At 43.5% G+C, this 19,430-nt stretch overlaps 2 protein-coding genes across 3 annotated transcripts in view; one reads left to right on the forward strand and one right to left on the reverse strand.

Annotated features, from left to right (window-relative positions):
* Window positions 1–1,480, reverse strand: part of ZNF512 (zinc finger protein 512) — a 20,726-nt gene extending 19,246 nt beyond the window's left edge. For both annotated transcript variants that reach the window (XM_053936905.1, XM_053936903.1), the window contains exon 1: window positions 1,368–1,480. In XM_053936905.1, the coding sequence (XP_053792880.1) occupies window positions 1,368–1,400 (33 nt within the window). In that variant the 5' untranslated portion in view covers window positions 1,401–1,480. The remainder of the gene's footprint in view (window positions 1–1,367) is intronic.
* GPN1 (GPN-loop GTPase 1) lies at window positions 1,477–17,943 on the forward strand. Its single transcript, XM_053936906.1, has 14 exons — window positions 1,477–1,748; window positions 1,849–1,942; window positions 2,698–2,737; window positions 3,943–4,009; window positions 4,703–4,740; window positions 5,266–5,344; window positions 5,445–5,539; window positions 7,147–7,192; window positions 9,180–9,326; window positions 11,339–11,421; window positions 11,905–11,944; window positions 12,651–12,741; window positions 13,201–13,311; window positions 13,903–17,943. The coding sequence occupies exons 1-14, from the start codon at window positions 1,656–1,658 to the stop codon at window positions 13,992–13,994; spliced, it is 1,116 nt and encodes a 371-aa protein (XP_053792881.1). The 5' UTR covers window positions 1,477–1,655; the 3' UTR covers window positions 13,995–17,943.
* Window positions 17,944–19,430: the final 1,487 nt, after the last annotated feature.

The raw sequence follows: 19,430 nt of genomic DNA on the forward strand, positions 1-19,430 counted from the left end.
CGGCCCTAGAGTCTCCTCATGGAAATGTTAGGGAAGCAGCAGGAGAAAATTCACAACTGCTTGATCAATGATGTCAAATTTTGCCTCCTTGGAAGAAGGAAATAAATTGGATGTTTGTGTTTGCATTATTTACACCCAAACAGTAGCATCAGCAGCATTGTCTGGGAAATCTCCACATGAGAAATGTGTAGAACCCTCACTGAGAAGCAGCCAGAAAAAATCAGGGCTATGAGGTTACAATGATAAAAACAAATAAACAGGCAGGCGGAGTCTGCTGCAATTCACTGGCTTCATCTACGATTAGAAGAACCAAAATGACAAACATGGCATGTGTATCAAGATTCATGAGGTTTTTATAACTAAAAAATTTTGCATAAGAGTGAAGATTACTAGGAAGAACTTTGGTGGCAGTTAAGGATCTGCAATAAAAAAGGAGAGTGGAAATGATCTGTCAGGCTTTACTTTCTGAGAAGTTAATAACAGCAATTATGAAGGAAACATCTATAGAAACTGGTCTTTAAGTTCTGCGTGTTTTTCCATTTATGCACTTTACATCCTACTTAAAAAACAGAGACTTAATGTATGCAGGAATGCCCAACGGCTGGACAGAAGGAAAACAGAAAAGTCACCTTCCTTGCACAGGTGAGAAAAAGTGAAACAGCAGCCCAGAACCTGAAAAGATGGGGAGTGGTGAATTCTGTCTGCCGGTGGACTGTGGGCCTTTCCGGTGAGCTGGAACACCGCTGCTGCTGGAGCTGGAACACCGGCTGGAGACAGCAGCCAGCCTGGTAAGACGGTGCAGAAGCACAGCACCGAAACCCCCCGAGGTGAGGAGCTGGTACGGAATTTGGAGGTGATAAAGGTGCCAGCAGGGACACCGGGCATCCTGCGGGCCCCGGCTGTCCCCGCGAGGAGCGGGAGGGCTCGGGATCCTTTGGGGAACTCCCTGTTCTAGCCCCGTGTTCCCGTTCCTACTCGCACACTCCATCAGCTAGATCCTCCTGAAACGAAGGCATTTCGGACAAAGCGCACCCCCGGCGGCAGCAGCGCCCCGCTCAGGATTCCTGCCCGGCTCCGGGCCGAACCGAACTGGGCCCGGCCCGAGATGTCAGGGAACGGCCTGGCCTTCGGGCGGAGAGAGACGGCTCCCGCCGCTGCTCCCCGGGAGCCCGGAGCGATTCTGCTCGCTGCCCGCTCAGGGCCGCTCACCGCGCCGGGCCAGGCCGCACAGCCCCGCCGGCGGTCCGGGGAAGCCGGCTCGCTCCCGCGATCCCGACGTCGGAGCCCATCTCGCAGGGACCCGCGGACCAGCTAGGCTCTCCAGGACAGCCGCCGGTGGCATCGGTGAAAAGACTGCGAGCACTCACCGAGCCGCCGCCGCCACCACTATCGCCCCGCATGGTGCCGGTGCCGCCGCCACGTCAGCGCCGCGCCCGCCCGCGCGCTCCCGGCCGCCGCTCGCGGCCGGCCCGTCCGGCGCCTCCAGCCCCGCCGCGCTGTTGTTGTTGTGGCGCGCCCGGGGCCGTGCAGCGCCGGGAGGCCGCAAGGGCCCGCGGAGCGTCCCGGGCGGCAGTGGGGCCACAACCGGGGCCGGGTGCGTCACGTCGGGGCCGCGGTCGCCCCCCGCCCCGGAAGGACAAGTGGGCTCTGGGAATATGGCAGCGGCGGCGGGAGCCGCCGCGGCGGCCGCCCCGGTGTGCGTGCTAGTGCTGGGTATGGCCGGCTCCGGAAAAACCACCTTCGTGCAGGTGAGAGGCTGCGGGAGTCGCGAGGGGCCGCGGGGAGTCGCCGGCTGCCCCCGGGGCTGCCCGTGCCCAGCGGGGCTGACGCCTTCCCGTGTCTCCGCAGCGCCTGGCCGCCCACCTGCACGGGCAGCGCTGCCCTCCGTACGTGATCAACCTGGACCCTGCCGTGCACAGCCTGCCCTTCCCCGCCAACATCGGTGAGTGCTGCGCCTGGCGGGACGGGGGGCCCGGGCCGGAGGAGCCGCCTGGGGTCCGCCAGGAGGGAGCAGGGCCTTCAACAGAGATAGAGCCGGTTCGCGGAGAGTGCTTTTCATGTGTTCCACGGGAGCGAGTACGTGAGAGAATACAAGCTGGGCTGCTAGTATTCCCTTAAAACAGCCCAAGTTCTAATAAAAGAAGGACTTGGAGACTACTTTTTAAAATTATAGGTCTTTTGTCCAAACAGTGGTTAGTATGGCTATTTTTAGAACCAAAGCCATTCTTCCAATGCATTTATACATTTTTTTAATGTCTTCTGGTGTAATTGGAGGTATTTGGGTTCTGGAGGCTTTTTTTTTTTTGTTCAGAAATGAAAGAATTAGCAGTTTTGATTTGGTTCCCTACATACAAATATGCTATCAACAGAGAGCTTTAAAGCATGTTAAAAGACACAAATTTTAGAGAAAACGTTTTAGCAGTAGAACAGATCGTAGGTTTAGCTGTTCCAAAGACTGTTCCAGTCCCTAGTTTTGTGACAATCTTGTCTCTTACCCTCTGTGAAGGATGCCAGCCAGCCTTTCCAAAGAATGACAGTGTGGGTGCACAAGTTGTTTCATTGCTGTCAGAGGAATGACTGGAGTGTCTGTTCCAGTGCTGGATCTCTAGTAACACAGACAGATTGGGAGATGTGCTTTGTTAGCTGATGGTGACTAGCTGAGGCTTGGAAAACTGCTTGTATGTCTTTCTCCCGTAGATATCAGGGACACCGTGAAGTACAAAGAAGTCATGAAACAGTATCCTTTTTTTTGTCTATAAATATCATTAATATCTAATGATATTTGCAATTTCAAATTTTTGAAAATAATTTGTTGCATGAACACTGTGGCGAAGGGGCAGGAAGTGGGGGGGATCGTAGTAATGCAGAGTGTTGCATGAAGATCAAGAGGTTTTGATTGTGTATTTCTTGCATGTGATATTAGGAATGTGTGTTCTACAAGATTTGGCACTTAGGTGATTTGCTCCTGTGCTAAAAATTATTTTGCCTAACAGTAAATTTTTACAGGCAATAGGGACTCTGCCCACATAGGTTTTTTTCTTTTTTTTTCAGTTGTTGTTTGAGAGAACTTGTATCTTCTGTTTTTTGTGGTGGTGTTTTTTTTTTTTTTTCTGTTTTTTTTTTTTTTGTTTCGTTTTGGTTTTTTTGTTTGGTTGGTTGGTTGGTTGGTTTGGTTTTTGTTTTGGTTGGTTGGTTTTATTTTGGTTTTTTGGAAGCCAGCAGCCTTTTCCCCATGTTTTAAGTAGTCTAATTTTATTTGTCATAATCATGACAATGAAAATTCCTACTTGCCTGTAGGCAAGGAATGAAAATTCCTACTTTCCTGTAGTAGATGGAGAAAACTATTTCTCCATTTGGCCATAATCAAAGCACTGTTGTCTCTCTGAATCTCAGAGACATGGGAATGTTTGCTCTTGCTCACAGTGTTGCTGACTGTAGTGCAGCAACATTATGCTAAAGTGGCTGCACTTCCAGAGGGCTGTGGAGGTCCTTGGTCTCTTGTGCAATAGGTTGTGCAGATGGAGGCAATACACAGTCTTTGGCTTTGCCTTGCAAGTATGACTCTTAAATTTAATATTTTAGACAAGAATAAAGGTGATGGGGGATAGGAGTCTTGATTTTGGCTGCTGTTTGATTTGAGGTTACCAGCAAAACATCCTAATCATAAGTTTCAAATTAATATGTAATTGTTCTTGTGTAGTTAAAGCACAAATGGCAAGGAGAAGCCACGTAGCCCCTCTTCCTTTTGCCAATTGCACGTGTTTGGGTAAGAGAGTATTTGTTACCCTGCTGAATGACTTATGGACGTGTGTTAATCGTGTATCGGGGCTGTGTCCCTTGATCTCAAGGGATCCAGAGTGCATCTGCAACTCTGTTGTCAGAGTTGACAAAGATGACCTCTGGGGTCTGCATAACCATCTGCTTTCCTAAATGAAGCATCAGATACGGGCTGGGCCCAAACGGTGGAATAGTGACCTCTCTCAATCTCTTTGCTACAAGATTTGACCAGGTACCAGGTGGTTTCTGTGTGCTGTTCCAGGATGTGTGCTGGCGACAGGGGGTTGGTGTGTGTCCAGTCTTGGGGGGCACTGTGTTTGGTTAGCCGTCTCATATTTCTGGGGAGTTATTCTCCATACAGAACCACATATTCTACAGTGCTGTCAGAGCACATTAGATTTCATATGAGAGATTTCAGGCTTTCGGCTTGTTTTAAAGTAAAATGAAAAAGCCACAGGTCCGGAATATCCTTCAGTCTTTGTATAGGACTGTTGTTGCAGCGTTTCCTATAAAATCTTTCATGTGGATGCTCTGGTTTAGGAGTAGGGAAGCTCACTTCTGGAAACCCATTAAATTTTCCTGTGGCTTTTTGATAATTTACAGCCCTCCTAGATCGTAGCACTAAATCAGCTCTGGGGTGGGGACTGATGTCAGATATTGAGATGATCTGGCTTTAGTCAGGTACTAATTTCTTTAGCCAGGTACTAGAACACACACAAAATCAAGATTGTCTTTGGCCTGTGCCAGGTCTGAATATTTTTCACCCCTCCTTAGGAGGACATTTTCAGACTCTGAAAAGCATAAAGACTTTAACCTTTTGATCACCTGCAGCTGTGCAGGTTAATGTAGTTTCTGCTATGAAATGAAGATGAAAGTTTCCTGTTGTGAGCCTAAATACAAAATATACTTCTGCTTTTTCAAACAGGTGATGAAGTTTATTGAAAAAAGACAAAATGCATCCAAGTGAGTACATTTTACTGAGTTGTGCTTTTCTGGGATCATTGTGGGAAAATTGCAAAATTCTAAAAAGCTTCTCTGAATGCTTTCTAGTTGTTTTTTTCAACCTTGGTATAAATTTTATGTGGAATAGGGCATAGAATGGATAAACTAAATTTTCTTTACATACATAAAAATAAAGCCTGCTTATTACAGTCCTGCTTTTCCTGTCTTCCATTAGACTATCATTTTCTCTCACACACTGTTCAAATAGGCAGCAATTAACTCTTTTTCTGAGGATTTTGCACTACTAACTATCTGTCAAATTTATGTCTTCAACTCATGAGAGTACATGCTTCTTAGCTACAAAATTCACAAAGGAGATTTTCAGGCATGCCAATAAATCTTATTAGTGTTTGGGAGAAGCTTTTCTCATCTGTTACAGAATAATCATGTCATTTGCCATTTTATGCTGGTAATAATCTAGTCAGAACAGGACATTGTGCTTAACTAATTTTCCCTTGTTGTTGTTTTGGGGTAACTTCTTACCAGGTATGTTATTATTGACACACCAGGGCAAATTGAGGTATTTACTTGGTCAGCATCAGGAACCATCATAACTGAGGCCTTGGTAAGTGCTTTTGGCATGACTGGACAGTGAAGCTGTGTGAATGACCTGGCTGTTGAGCAGTGAGTTTCTCATCGAGCTGTCTCTGACTTGGTGTTCCCAGGCCTCCTCTTTCCCTTCGGTTGTTGTCTATGTGATGGACACCTCTCGGAGTACTAACCCTATCACTTTTATGTCCAATATGCTCTATGCCTGCAGGTAAGAAAGGCTGTAAATGCAGCCCATCTGCTTCAATTGCTGTGCCTTTTTGATACTTACTTTTGAAGGTGGAATAGTTTGGGTTTAAAGGGACCTTTAAAGGCCATCTAGTCCATGCTCTCTCCGTGGGCTGGGACACCTTCCACTAGACCACGCTGGTCCATCCAGCCTGGCCTTGGACATTTCCAGGGATGGGGAACCACAGCTTCCCTGTGCAGTGTGCTCCAATATCTCTCTACTGTCATCATGAAAAATTTTGTCAGCATGTCCCTTTCAGCTTAAAACCATTATCCCTTGTCCTGTCACTAGAAGCCTTGGTAAAAAGTCACTCTCCATTTTTCTTATAAACCTCTTTGTATACTGAAAAGCTGCAATAAAGCTTCCCTGAAGCCATTTCCAGGCTGAACATTCCCAACTCTCTGGCCTGTCTCCATAGGAGAGTCCTCTAATGGTTTACATGGCCTCCTGTGGGCCCTGCTCCACGTCTTTCTTGTACCCTGGTTTCCAGAGCTGGATGCCGTGCTCCAGGTGGGATGGGAGACTCACCTTCCTCACCCTGCTGCCCATGCTGCTCTTGGTGCAGCCCAGGGTGTCTCATATCCACTTCATCTACTGGCTTGGTTATTCTCTTAGTGATTTTCTCATAGAAAAAGCAGAATAAATTAGGTGTCAATGGACATATGGAGGTAATTGGTCCAAAACTCCCACTGAAAGCATTAAATAATCCATAGACCTTGGTGTGGCAAATGCTGGTTACAACAGATTTAACATTGCCTGTTGCTTATAAATACATTTATCTAAGATGTATCAAGATAGTCTAGTTTAACTTCTGTCTTGTAAAGACATAGTTTCTTATTCTGTTTTTTAATGTTATTGATACTTTCAAGAGATTTTTCAAGATTTGTTTTGGGTTCAGCATAGCAAGAAGTTCTTGATTTATTGTATTCTTTCTCATACATGAATTTATCTTTTTTCTTTCATGTTAAATTAGGGACTAAATACCTATAGAACGATCAGCGTAGCTAGAGCTGTCATAATTCATGGTAAATGTTGGTAAAAGGTTTACAATCCTTGTATCAAGGTCAGGAGCTGTATCACTGTAATAGTGTGCAAAATATGTCTTACTGCATGCCGCATTTTCTGACATTAGTTTGCGTAAAAGGTGGTAGCACATATACAGTGAAATGAGTGTGTGAGCTCTTGTGTTGAGGTAGTTTTTCTTTATGGATGTTCTGTGTTATTTGAATTCATTGCTCAGTTCATAATCTCTCAGAACCTGAGGTCTGAGTCAAATGCAAAATGCAAAGGTAATTAAAAACTGGGATCTGAGAGTCATAGAAAAAGGTAATCAAAATCAGCTGGTGTGTCAGAGATTTTCTGCATTACAGATGTGTATTTACATCTTGGGGAAGCATATTTTGTTCAACGATTGTAAGCAGGACCTGGGTGAAAATTACATTCTGATTGCTGCAGAGGAAAATAATTTTCTTTTGATGTCAAATGTATTCAGTTTTGCATAAGTCTTGTCTGTCTTATGCTTAACATGCTTTCTATTCTAGTGAGTTTTAAATTAATGTTAAACTTTCATTTTGTGTCTCCCTGCCCAGTATTCTGTACAAGACAAAGCTACCTTTCATCGTAGTTATGAACAAAGTAAGTCAAAGCTCTGATTTCCATTTCCTAGTGGGACATTGTTCTGCTCAGCTTCTTTGGTGTGGTGTCTTTGTTTTATCACAATAATGGGTTTTGCTAGAAAAGAGAGACTGGGAGGGGGCTGTAGGCTGACAACCAAATCTAAAAAGGGCACAAGCATAACCAGGGATGGGCAGTTGCACCCAAAAGAGGACACCAGCACTATGAAGCAGGTTTGGGACCTTAAACCTGGGCTATAGGGACACTTAACCCTGTAAGGTAAGAGGGAGGACATTAGGGAGTCTGCTCTTACACACCCTGTTTCCACATGGCATTTGTCTTTGTTACTGTTTCTACCTAGCAGCAGGCATGACCCACGGTGGCAGTGGGGTAACACCTGCATGTTTCGAGGAAGGAGTCCAACATATACTGTACCAGGCAAAACTCAGCAGAAGGTGTTTGATCCAGTATTTGCTGGGAGGCAGAAGCTAGTGTAGAGATACACATCCACTGCCATGTAGTGCACTCGCAGTCTTAAAGGAGTGCTTTTCAGTTTAACGGCTGTCTCTTCAAACATAATCATTTCAGATATTGAAAGAATCCCGATAGATTTTTGGTGTGAATGCTGCTGCCCATAGACATCATTTGTATCCCCAGCACAGCGGGCTCTCTGCACACACACACACACACACACACATACACATTTCCCACAGGCTATGCCTTTACTGTGCCATTTTAGTGTTAGTGTCTGCTGTGCCCCAGCTCCACCCGTCTGCCCAGTGACCCAAACCCTGTTTTGAGACCTGCTTGCTTACTGAGCAGGGTTTTGTATGCTGTTTTCTCTCTAACTCTAGACAGTAATTTTAGAATAAGCTACTAAGTTTTTGGGATTTTTTGCAATAGAAGAAGGCACGAGATAAGGAAATCATTCTCTCTTAAGAAAATACACCTTTTGAAAGGCTAAAAGTGGGACTTGATCGTTAGGAAAGGTAGGCCTGATGCTTAGGATTCATAACTTCAAACCTCATTTTCATTTAATGTTTGCTTTTGCTGAAGAGTAAAGGCAACAGCATTTTAAGAATTGTTAACAAAATGTAATTAAATTTAATTTTTTTAAAATTGATTCTTGATCAGAATGGAAGAATGCTGGGCAGCTTATAGATGTGCAATGACAAACAGATTTTTTTAGAATTTTAAAATTTGCAGAGGGGAAAAAAAGCAATTTGTAGAGGTGATTTTATTTTATTTATAGAATTTGAAGTACTCAGGCTTTGGCCCTTGGTGTATTCAGTTCTGTCCCAAATCTTGTGAGTAGTGCTAGGCAATACTTCATCTTTCTCCTTCCCATTGGTGCACGGAAATGAAACATACCAGTTTTAGGCACCTCATACTGTGCAGGGTGTGGATATGCCTGTGGTAAGATGTTGATGAAGCTTTTCAATAGACTGTTTGCATATGAACCCACGTAAAATTGTGGAACCATCTCACCTGTTTGTGTCCATTGTTGTGCACTGAGTTTGGGTTGTAACCTCCTTGGGTTGGAGCACAGCTGACTCTTACAGAGACCCCATCCTTGGGCTGCTGCCCAGCGTGGAAGTGGCACCTGCTCCCCCAGCTCCCAGGCGATCAGGAAAGCTTGGGATTTCAGTGGGGACTGCTCTTGCCTGGCCTCAATCATACAATCTGCTATTTACACTCTAAACTTTACTGTACAGTGCACAGCGTTTGAATGCTCCTTTTCAGTAAGTCGTAGAAGGCTTTAGACCTGAGATTGTTCCCTTAAACAGTCAGTGCCTTCTTAAACCTGAGCAGTTGTTTGTCTTCTTTCCAGGTTTTCGTGTAGTTGATTTAGATAAAAACAGAACTTGCAAAACTTCAGACCAGGGCTGAGTATTTTTAAAAGATTAACATTTTGAAAATAAGCTTAACATGGATTTTTTTTTTTTTTTCTACTTAACAGCCTATGGCTAAGATTATTACTGCTGAATATTTTCTATTCTCCTTCCAGACTGACATAATCGACCACAGTTTCGCAGTGGAATGGATGCAGGACTTTGAGACTTTTCAGGATGCTCTGAATCAAGAGACCTCCTATGTCAGTAACCTGACTCGTTCCATGAGTTTAGTGTTGGATGAATTTTACAGTTCACTGAAGGTAGGAATCTTGTTTTTGTTTATTACCTCTCATGAAAGCCTGGAGAAGAGAAAGCTCAAGAGTAATGTTTTTGATTTAGGGTGGGAATAGAGTGTAAGGAAGGCAAAAGGCAGACTGTTCACTGGTGCTCGGGGAAAGGAAAAGAGGCAATAGACACAAAGTGAAATACAGGAAACTATGTTTAAGCAGAAGAGGAAAAAAATTACTTCATTTTTACTGATTGATCGCTGGAACAGATGGTCCAGAGAAATTCTGAAGTCTCCACCCTTGGAGACAGACCAAGTTGTGAGCAACCTGTTCTAGTTAATTCTGCTTTTTGGGCAGAGAAGTTGGACTAGATGATCTCCAGAGGTATCACCCAATCCTAACCATTCTGTTCTTCTGTAAAGGGTCTTTGCACTGCCCTTTTGAACTGTAGTCTGTTGATGAGCCATGTTGAGGATTTGCTAATTTGAACACAGTAACTTCAGTTACTTGTCACGCTGAGTGGCAACCCTGAATAATTCAATGTTGTGATTAATCATGAGAAGAAAGCAAAGATAGGCTGGTAAGAGGCAGCATTCTTTGTTGCAGCATTTCCTGTCTGAGGTAATTTTCCTTGTTCAGAAAGTGTCTAGTACAGTTGTGCAATTTAGCACACAGGAAGACTGGAAAGAATCTCAAACCCAAACAAACACCCTCTCCCCCTTGCCCCCCCCCCATATTTGCTTGGGCAAGAAGAAGTTGGGGGTTTTTTTTCTCACTTAACTGGGTTTTGAGAAGACAAAGTAATCCAGTTCCTCAGGAAACCTGTGCATCAGAGGCTGTTACTGTTCCCATAGTCTGTGCAAAAGGTTTCAGCTAATTGTGTTTGTCATTAGCTTTTACTAAAGAAAAAGCAAGCTTTCTTGGCTTTATGGGTATTAAAAGAAAGACAATGAAAATAAGTGATTCCATTCAGATAGATAATGATAATGTAGCCAGATGTAATGTAGGTGTTCTATGTGGAGCAATATACAGAATTTCAGAAGGGATTGTAGTGGTGCCATATACATAACTAAAGTACTTCCTGTTCCTTATTTGTGAATTAGGTCATATTTCTGTGCATGTCAGAATGCTGGACTGGAGAGCAGGTCATGTGATGATTGTAACATAGACTGCAGCTTGTACTTCAATGCAGGGAAAGTATAAATATTAATATATGTCAGCATATAGTAGTACTTAAAATCCTTTGGAAAGCTGTCTCATGTTTGCTGTATTAATGACCAAGTGCAAGGCTGTATTGCAAAAAGTCTTCCATTTGTTAATGAGTAGCTGAGACTGTCTTGCTTTCGAAAAAGAGGAAGAAATTTTGTTAGAAGATTATTGACTCTGGCTAGCAATAGTGCTAATAACATGTATTTTTAGGTAATTGATTTAACACAGACAGAACAAATGGCCAGAGGTGTAATGGTAGACAAGTCCAAGTTAGGAAGGATCTGTGCATGTTGAATGTATTGCTGCAGTAACTGATTGAATTGTCCACCACTTGCTGTTCTGGGGTTGGACTGCGTGGCCAAGTGTGATGTGGCTAAATACAGAGTATTAGATATAATTTCAGAGCCAGAAGGTCAGTTGTTGTCTATTTTGCTAATTCTAGTACACTGATACATACTAACTACTTATAACCCTAGGTGCAGATTAGATTACTAACAGTAAACAAGTAAGTGACGGAAAGACCTGACTTTCTCTTGAAATGCCCAACTCTTTAAAAAAACCAAACCCCCTTCCCCAAAGAAACACCCCCCAAAAATACTGCAACAATTCACCAAACAGAAAACCAGCAACACCCAAAAGACAGAGGTAACAAACATGAACAGCAAGTGGACAAATAGTTTGAAAGCAGGATGGATACAAGCAGAAGTGGTACTGCACATTCTTGTGCCACTGTGCTATCGTTAGGTTTAGACTAGTAATTATTTGTTCCTTTTTTTAGATTTTGTTAGAGACTGGTTCAGTTACTCTGCAGTTGTAGTGTGTGGTTTCTTTTGCAGGTGGTTGGTGTTTCTGCGGTGCTCGGCACAGGACTGGATGAGTTTTTTATCCAGCTTTCTAAAGCTGTAGATGAATACGAGAGGTAAGGTGATAGTCAGCCCAGTGAACACTTCCTGAAGGTACTGATTTGTAACTCCTTTGATTTGAAGGACTCTACACCTTCCTTAGCCTAGGTAGTTTAGGGTTTCTAATAAACTTCAAGCATCAGCATAAAAAGTGGCAGTGTAAAGGAACTATTCAGAGGTGAATTTTTGCGTTCGCTGTTCAGTGAAAAAGCAATAGCTATCTGTGCCATTAAATATGTGAGGGAATATTTTTTTCTCTAATTCTGTACGGCAGTCAAGGTTTGAATGCTTGCTGTTTCAGTGAAGTATGTTCACTTATTTTGCATCCATTGGTTTCAGAATCCAAATCTGGGTAAAAAGTACTGTTAGTCCTTCTGAAATGTCTCTCAAACATGAAAGCCTTGAGAAAACTTTTTATGGGGTAGAAGGAAGCCTTGAAATGATCCTTACTTAACATAAATCATGCGTTGATTCAGACTGAATGCACTCTATCTTTTCAGAGAGTATCGTCCAGAATATGAACGCCTGCGAAAAACACTAGTAAGTGTTCTTGGCTGTTGTACACCTGGATAATGTATCTTAAGGTTGCTTTTATGCACACAATTGCCTTTCTGTTGAGAGGGTCTAACATTTCATTTACTAGTCATACTCAGTATGGAAAAACTCCTGTCCTGAAGAAGTCTGCTATCTGCTTTTCTTTTCCTAGATGTAGTGGAGCATATCTTTACAAGAATAAAGATGTTTTGTAAAACATATATTGTTTGCTGCATTAGTGCTAGTATTTAAGCTAATTGTGAGAAATTGGTTGGGAAATAGTTTTGTATCTTCCATTCAGAAGGATGGAGAATTCTTGAAAATAAATTCTCGAGTGATTTGTCGAGGGTATCCTTGTACTTCCTGTATCAGTGAAGTGTACTGGTTTGAACAGTAACAGAGATTCATTTGCAGTGCCAAAATCAGTAGCTCTGCTCACCTTGAGTCCTGGCTGTCCAAAAGACAGTTCTCTGCAGGCACAGCTGCACTGAGTTTGGCTTCCTGATGCTTCTGAAAATGTTCTAGAAGTCTGCCATACTGGAGGTTGCTGTCTGTCTTTGGTCAAAAGTTCTGTGTAACCTTAGTTGTAATGTGAGATCTGCTGAGTGACTTGCACTCTGGCTGGGGGACAGACTGTTGGGTTTGGGTGAGGTTACTTTTCTACTGATATTTTAAATGTTCTCAGAATCCACATGTAACTCTTTATCTACAGGAGGAAGCTCAAGAGAAACAGAAGAGAGAGCAGCTGGAACACTTGTGGAAGGACATGGGCAGTGTGTGTGTGCAGGGCAGCACACTGGCAGGTACCTCTCCAGGAAGATCAAGTTCACTGCAGAAGTTTTCTGAAGAGTTTGTGTCGAGAAGTGCTTCTCTGTTCCCACAGCAAAAGTGTGAAAGCAGCTCCATGTTAGAGGAGTGGGGCTTTAGTTCCTGTGGAATTGGCCACACTTAGCTCTTCCTCTGTCAGTCACAGGCGTTCAGGAAACCCTGCTGTGCGGCTAAAGCAGCAGACATAGTAAAAATAATGAGGTACTTTAGAAAAGGTGAAACAGATTAGAATATGGGAGAGCTGTGCTGTTGGCTGCACTGTTCCTTAGAGGTATGTGCTGATAAAAGTCTGTCTTGTGTCTTTGGGATCCACTTCTGTCCTTTCAGAGCAGGTGTTAATTGTTGTGTTTATGTGCAGATAAAAGTTGTCAGTGTTAACAATACCTTACCTTTAGCAAGCTGGTTTGTGTACAACTATTTCTTTTCCCTTCAAGGGCCTGATGATGCTTCTGCAATGGGTCCCTCTGAGCTAATCCTTACTCGAGGATCTCTCAATGAAGAGGAAGAAGAGAGAGAGAGTGATACTGACGACATTGACCATGAAGGTAAGGGAATGAGGCCTGAAAGTGCCCATCTAGTCAGAAAATCCCCTCTGTATTTCATTACCTGGCTGGACTGTAAAGAGAGCCTAGAAAACAAGCAAACACTCAGTCACCTAAATACATGTGTCAGAATCCATAGCAGAAGCCCAGCTGCAATCTTTGGTCACTGCTATCGCTCTCCAACCTCTGTGAGAGTTCAATTGTAAGTTTTCTATGTAAGTAATTAATAGGTGTATAAGACACATAAACCAGAGAACTCGTTAGGCTTGAGGCACGCGGTGACCTCTGAACCTGATTGACGCCCAGCTGTTTTATCATCTCCTTACAGTTTCTGCCCCTGGCTGTGGCTTTTGCTGTGACTGTGGTCTTGGAGCAATCTTCTAAGTTCCTGGAGGGTGATTTTTTTTCTTCTGTAGCTCACAGACTTAATCTTCATTCTTTTCCTGTTCCTTTGGTGTTTCGGATCACTTCTTTCCTTTGCCCTGTAATGTAGTTGAAGATCCAACGGATGATTTATGTTGTTCTGACTATCCCGACTCTAGCTTTTGTCAGTAACAGAGGTAGAATAGTGCTGAACTGTCTTTCTTCCCCCAGTGACTGAGGAGAGTCATGAAGAACCAGCCTTCAGAAACTTCATGCAAGACGTGCGGATGAAATGCCAGAGAAAAAGCAACCTGAATGAATGAGACCTTCACAGATGGAACATTTGGAAGGAACAGCATAAAGAAACTTGCATGAAACCGTGCATGAAGACTTTTTATTTGTGAACTGCTTCCTCTGATAGATTTTTATTTCTCTTTCTGCAGTAACTGTTGGTCATGTGAGTTAAAGATCTTGGAGCCAACTGACTGCACAGTTTGCCATCTGCCACCGTAGCTTCCTGAAGCTGAGGGAATCAGATAGCAGTTTCTTTTCCTCCAGATTCTTCAGATCTGTCTGTTGAGAGCTTAGATTTTGAGCTCTGGCAGCATTAGTATCTGCAGCTCTGACTGGTCCCCAGAAACGTGTTCATTCATGTGTGCAGCCAGGTGTCTGCTGCAGCCAGGGCACAAGTGATGCTGTACTGAACTTTATCAATCTACTTACTGTTTGATGGTTTGGTTTGTATTAAATATATTTTATGTACTAACAAATGTGTGATAATAACAGAAGGAAATTTAATTTTAAGCACTATTCTAAAGTGAGACTTTTTTCCCTGCGCTTGCAGCCCATCTGTATGGATGTGCAGCAAATGCATCTTAATTACATTATACAGACATGGTACAGATGCCTCCCAGGAAAATCCTGAGCAAAGAAAGTTCCCAGGAGGGAAAGTAATAAAAAGTCTCTAGCTTGATTTGGCTGAGAACAGAAATGCACATGGTATATACTGGCTGCATATATCCCTAGGTTACTTAAAGCAGAGGCATTTCCATAGATGAGTGCTTACCTGGAATACAGAGAAGCACTTAGAGACTAGCTAATACTTATTTTTGTGGTAGGCACCACAGACACAGATGTTCACTTGCAGTTTAGCAGTTTGGACCCTGAATCTTTGGGGTTTTCTCCTCCACAGAAAGGGGTGGCCTCACTGGGTAGGTTTCCAAGTGGAAGTCTGGCACAGGTTAGCTAGCACCAATCCCAAATCGCTAGTGTGGAATACCACTCTGCTTTAATTTATAAATCACTACTTCTCTTAGTGGATAAACCCTTCAAGTGTACTTCAGTTTCACCAAGTTCCAAACTGTGGCCACCAAGATTTTACAGCACTATGTCTGTGGTGGAGTTCTGTGTATGGTCCTGTGGGAATGTTCACAAAGAACCATGCTGACCTAAGCTGTGACTGTAGCCCAAGGGGCAACCTTGTCCCAACACGTCTGGCTGTGCTCAGTGAGTCCTGACTGTTCCCATGCTGACCCATAACTGGTTCCTCTACCTGCTGCCTTGGGGAGTATCTCTAAGGTGCCACAAAGAGAGGAGCTTCTTATGGGCACAGTGTCCTGGGATTCGGGGGAAAAGAAGGGGTTTTCAGTCTTTAGCACCTCACACTTATTCAGAATTGATAGCAAACAGCTCCAGCCTCGGGAGGACACAGTCAGTCACATTTTACAGATCTTGGTCTCACCTTGACCTTGCCAAGGGACAGTCTGGCAGGGAGAGGGAAGGAAACAGGTCTGGACGGACAGCCTGCTCCCAGAAAATCATCCTAACCCTTACAGGACTAAATAGAGCTGTAAGAACTTCCCAAAATATTCATTTCCCTGTAGACTGAGGGCACAGAGTGGCACTAAGTTGAAGCACAGGCTGGACCTGCCATGAACAGGCTATGTAAATATAGAAAGTAAGAGCTACTCAGACAATTCCATACAACATTCCAAAATCTGGCTCCTGGGATATGATCATCTCTGGTTTTTTTTTAGTAATGTCAATTTTAAGTTTTCTTCCCAGGTTTTTGTCTTTCCCTTGGATTCTTTTAACTGTTGTTTCAATTTGCCATTTTGGTATCATAGAGACAATTTTACAATACCATTCAATTCCTTTCCTTTATTTCATTTCTCAAATTACCATTTTATCATCTGTTCCCTCCATTGCCATGCAGATTTTAAACATAGTGCCAGCACATTATAAATAATACTTTCTCCTGTTTTATCTTTCAGCAATTCCCATTTTTCATCTATTTTCTCCTACATTTTTTTCCCACTCCTACCAGTTATCTACCGGCCAAGGATCGTCAGTTTCAATATGAAAACTGTGCCTTTGCAGGTAATCTGCTGAGCCTTTTGTCTGTTTCTCTAAATTGTTTGCCATCCTGTCTTCAACTATGCCAAAAATGAAACAAGCGGAAGCTTCAGGCAAGCCCTGCCTTAACCTCAGATTTTTGGCAACAGCTTAAATTTAAGAAAGCACTCTGGCCTGCAAGTTCTAAGGATGGCAAATCAGGTCAATTTATAAAATCAGTTATTTATTGTTTGTCTGTTATCTCCTGGAGATAACAGATGAAAGGTCTTTACTGCACAGTAAAAACAAGGAAGAGCTACTAGTAGATTACATAAAGTGCATTATATCAAGCTACCTATTTTAAAGCTAGCAAAAGAAAAGGGTATTGATTAGGAGCCAAATGGAACTTAGCACCAAATGACAATGGTGTACCCAGAGTCCTTTCACTCACTCTCCAGAGGAGGAACCACAAAGAAGGCTCCCTGCTCTGGAGAGAAACTCCACATATTTACAGGGAATGAGCAGAAGATTTCTCCTTTGGGAAAGTTTGGTGTAACTTTTGTAGCTTTTATGTAAAGTGAGGTGCCTGTCAGTGAGAAATCCAGCTTATCTTTCCAGGTCTCACTCCCACAGTAAGGTGTTCATTGTCAGCCTGGAGTGTTGATCCCATGGCACCAAACCAAGTTGCTATGAGACAGCTTGTCCTGTTTGAGTTATTTCACCAGTTAATAAGCAGCAGATGAGCTCTCCTGGGGGCGAGATGTCCTGCTCCAGGTATGTCTGTGTGGCACAGAGCTCTGCCCTTCCCAAGCAATCCGTGCAGTACCGGGCTAGGCATGTCACTGGCCACAGCGGGCAGTGCCAGCCTGGTGTCGGCACCGTTCCCAGCCTTGGCTCACGCCTCCATGGGAGTGTGGCAGTGCCTGCAGAGGTGGGATGCTGCTCCAGGTGGGATGGCAGCTCCTTCCCACCTGTCAGTCAGCACCATCAGGATTTAAATACCACTGCCTTGACCTTTCATTATGCTCACCTTACTGACCACATAAGAAAACCCAGCAAACCCCAAGAAATTCCTGTATGACAGAAGGTCAGATTTAGTGTGGTGGTATAAACTTCTTGTTTGGACACCACAGATACTTGTCCACAGGTTCCTACATGCCTTGTGCCACCACCACCACCAGTCCTCAGTGATCTCCAGTCCCCTGGAACAGCTGCCCCAGCCCCAGTCTGTGCCAGCAGCAGCCACAACGTGGCTGAGCAGAGGCATTGGGCCGGACAGGTCAGAACCCTCCCTTGGCTGCTTGCACCTGAGTAAGACCCAGCTACAAACTGAACTCTGGATATAGCCTCAAAATGTTCTAGAATCAGACCTTCAGAATGGCTCCAAAGGGCAACAGCTCCAGTGGCAGCTCTGTAATGGACAAGTCCTTGTCCCAGCCCTGGTTCACTGACACACACACAATAAATCAACAGTAACATCAGCCTTGCTTGCAGAATTCCTAACCCAAACCCTTGCCTTTCCTGCCTGCAGCTGAGGGAAATTTGACATAATATTAACAAATAACCTTTGCTGAGAGCAGTCACCACCCCAATCCTTCAGGCTTTGCAAGATTTTGTAGTGAAGGGGCCGAAATTCAAATCCTAAATTTAACTTTCTAACAAGTTCAGTTAGAAAGATACTGAACAGTAAATCATACAGATTTAAAAGTCTGCACAGGGATTACAGCATAACTAACATTAAGCTGTTTTAGCTGCCGAGAACCTAAACTGTACTTTCCAAGGTTTCAGACCCTGTGACTGTAAGTTGCCACCTCTGTCCTTCATGTCCTTTTCCCCATAAGAAGTTGGAGAGCTGCTCCGAGTTTGCTTTTTAGAATCAGCTCCGAAATATCAACAAAATAAAATATTTCTGACTGTGGCGAATAGCCTGAAGAAGAATGATTGAGAATGGAAAGGATTGGATGCAAATAGCTATTGTGGATGGGACTGGAATTATGGGTGTAAAGATCATTATAAATATATCAGAATTAATTATGCTGCAAATTCAGATTATTTTGCAGATAATGGGAAATTACCAAGATGCAGGAAAAATTCAATGACCCTAATTAAATTACATTTCTGAATCTGAAGTGTCAAAAAATTGATTTGATAAAATATATGAAAAATATAAATATAAAAATATTTAAATATACTTTAAAATAAAGGTGGGTTTTTTTATTTAGTTATAGGCAGGGATTTTATTATTAAAAATAAATATATAAATAGAAATCTAAATATAGAAATATATCATTAATACATTTATATAGAAATATAAAATATAAGCAAATAAAGTATTAAAAATAGTTATATAAGTAATACTGTATATATATTACTATATTAGGGTATCTATTATATATATCTATAAATATATCAATATGAACTATAAATGTAAATATGAATATAAATATGAAAAATATACATATAAAATATTTAAACATAATTTAAATAAAGGGGTTTTTTTGTTTTTATTTGGTTAGAGGCACGGTTTTTAAAATTACAATAATATAAATATTATTGAAATATAAATCTAAATATAGACATATATTATAAATATATAAAGATATACATCTAAATATAAAATAAAAATAAATATAAGTAATAGGAAGATATGTAATATAAGTATATATATAAGAATATAAGTAACAGTATACATCAATATACATTGTAAATGTAAATGTGAATGTAAATATGAAAAGTATAAATATAAAAGGTAGTTATATATAGTTTAAAATAAAGGGGTTTTGGGGGGTTTTTATTTGGTCAGGCAGTGTGTTTTAGTTTGTGTGCGGGTGTTTTTGGGCCATTTATTTTTCAGGATTTTTCCAAGGGGATCGCCCCTGTTCTTTTCTGCCTCCCTTCCCTCCGGGCGAGCGGCAGCCCCCGGCTGTGGCCGGCGGCGGTGCTGCCGCCTTGTGGACAGAGAGCGGTACTGCAGCCCCCCCCAGCCAGCGCCCTGCCCCTCGCCGCTGGGTGCCGGCTGAGGGGGGAAGGACGGCTGCCGAGCGTGGGAAGGGCGAGGCGCGGGAGCGAGCGAGCGGCAAGCGGGGCGGTGTCTGTAAATAGAGGGGAGGGGTGAAGGAGATTCGGGAGAGCAAAGGGACCCGATGACCGAGAAGAACGGCAGCGGCGAGGGCGGCCCGGCGGGGCCGCTTTCGGCGGGCGGCGGAGGCGCGGTCGCAGCGCTCACGGGCCGGGGGCGGCGGGCGGGGGGCGAGCGGCGTCGGAACAGGGCTGCACTCCCCTTTCCCGATGCCCGCGCGCGTCCCTCTCTAGACGCTGGAAGCGACCGCGTGCCGGAAAATGCCGCCGGGGCGGCGCGCAGGCGGCGGAGCGGGGCCCCGGCTTTCCCCGCCCCTCCTGCCGCCATCTTTGGAAGGTCAAGCGAG

The sequence above is a fragment of the Vidua chalybeata genome, chromosome 3, assembly GCF_026979565.1.
Source record: "Vidua chalybeata isolate OUT-0048 chromosome 3, bVidCha1 merged haplotype, whole genome shotgun sequence".
Lineage (NCBI taxonomy): Eukaryota > Metazoa > Chordata > Aves > Passeriformes > Viduidae > Vidua > Vidua chalybeata.

Bases quoted from the DNA above. Each gene is read 5' to 3' on its own strand.
- GPN1 (XM_053936906.1), top strand. From the start codon at position 1,656: ATGGCAGCGGCGGCGGGAGCCGCCGCGGCGGCCGCCCCGGTGTGCGTG. The intron at 11,422-11,904 runs GTAAGGTGATAG...CTATCTTTTCAG, and splicing joins GCTGTAGATGAATACGAGAG to AGAGTATCGTCCAGAATATG. The intron at 11,945-12,650 runs GTAAGTGTTCTT...CTTTATCTACAG, and splicing joins AACGCCTGCGAAAAACACTA to GAGGAAGCTCAAGAGAAACA.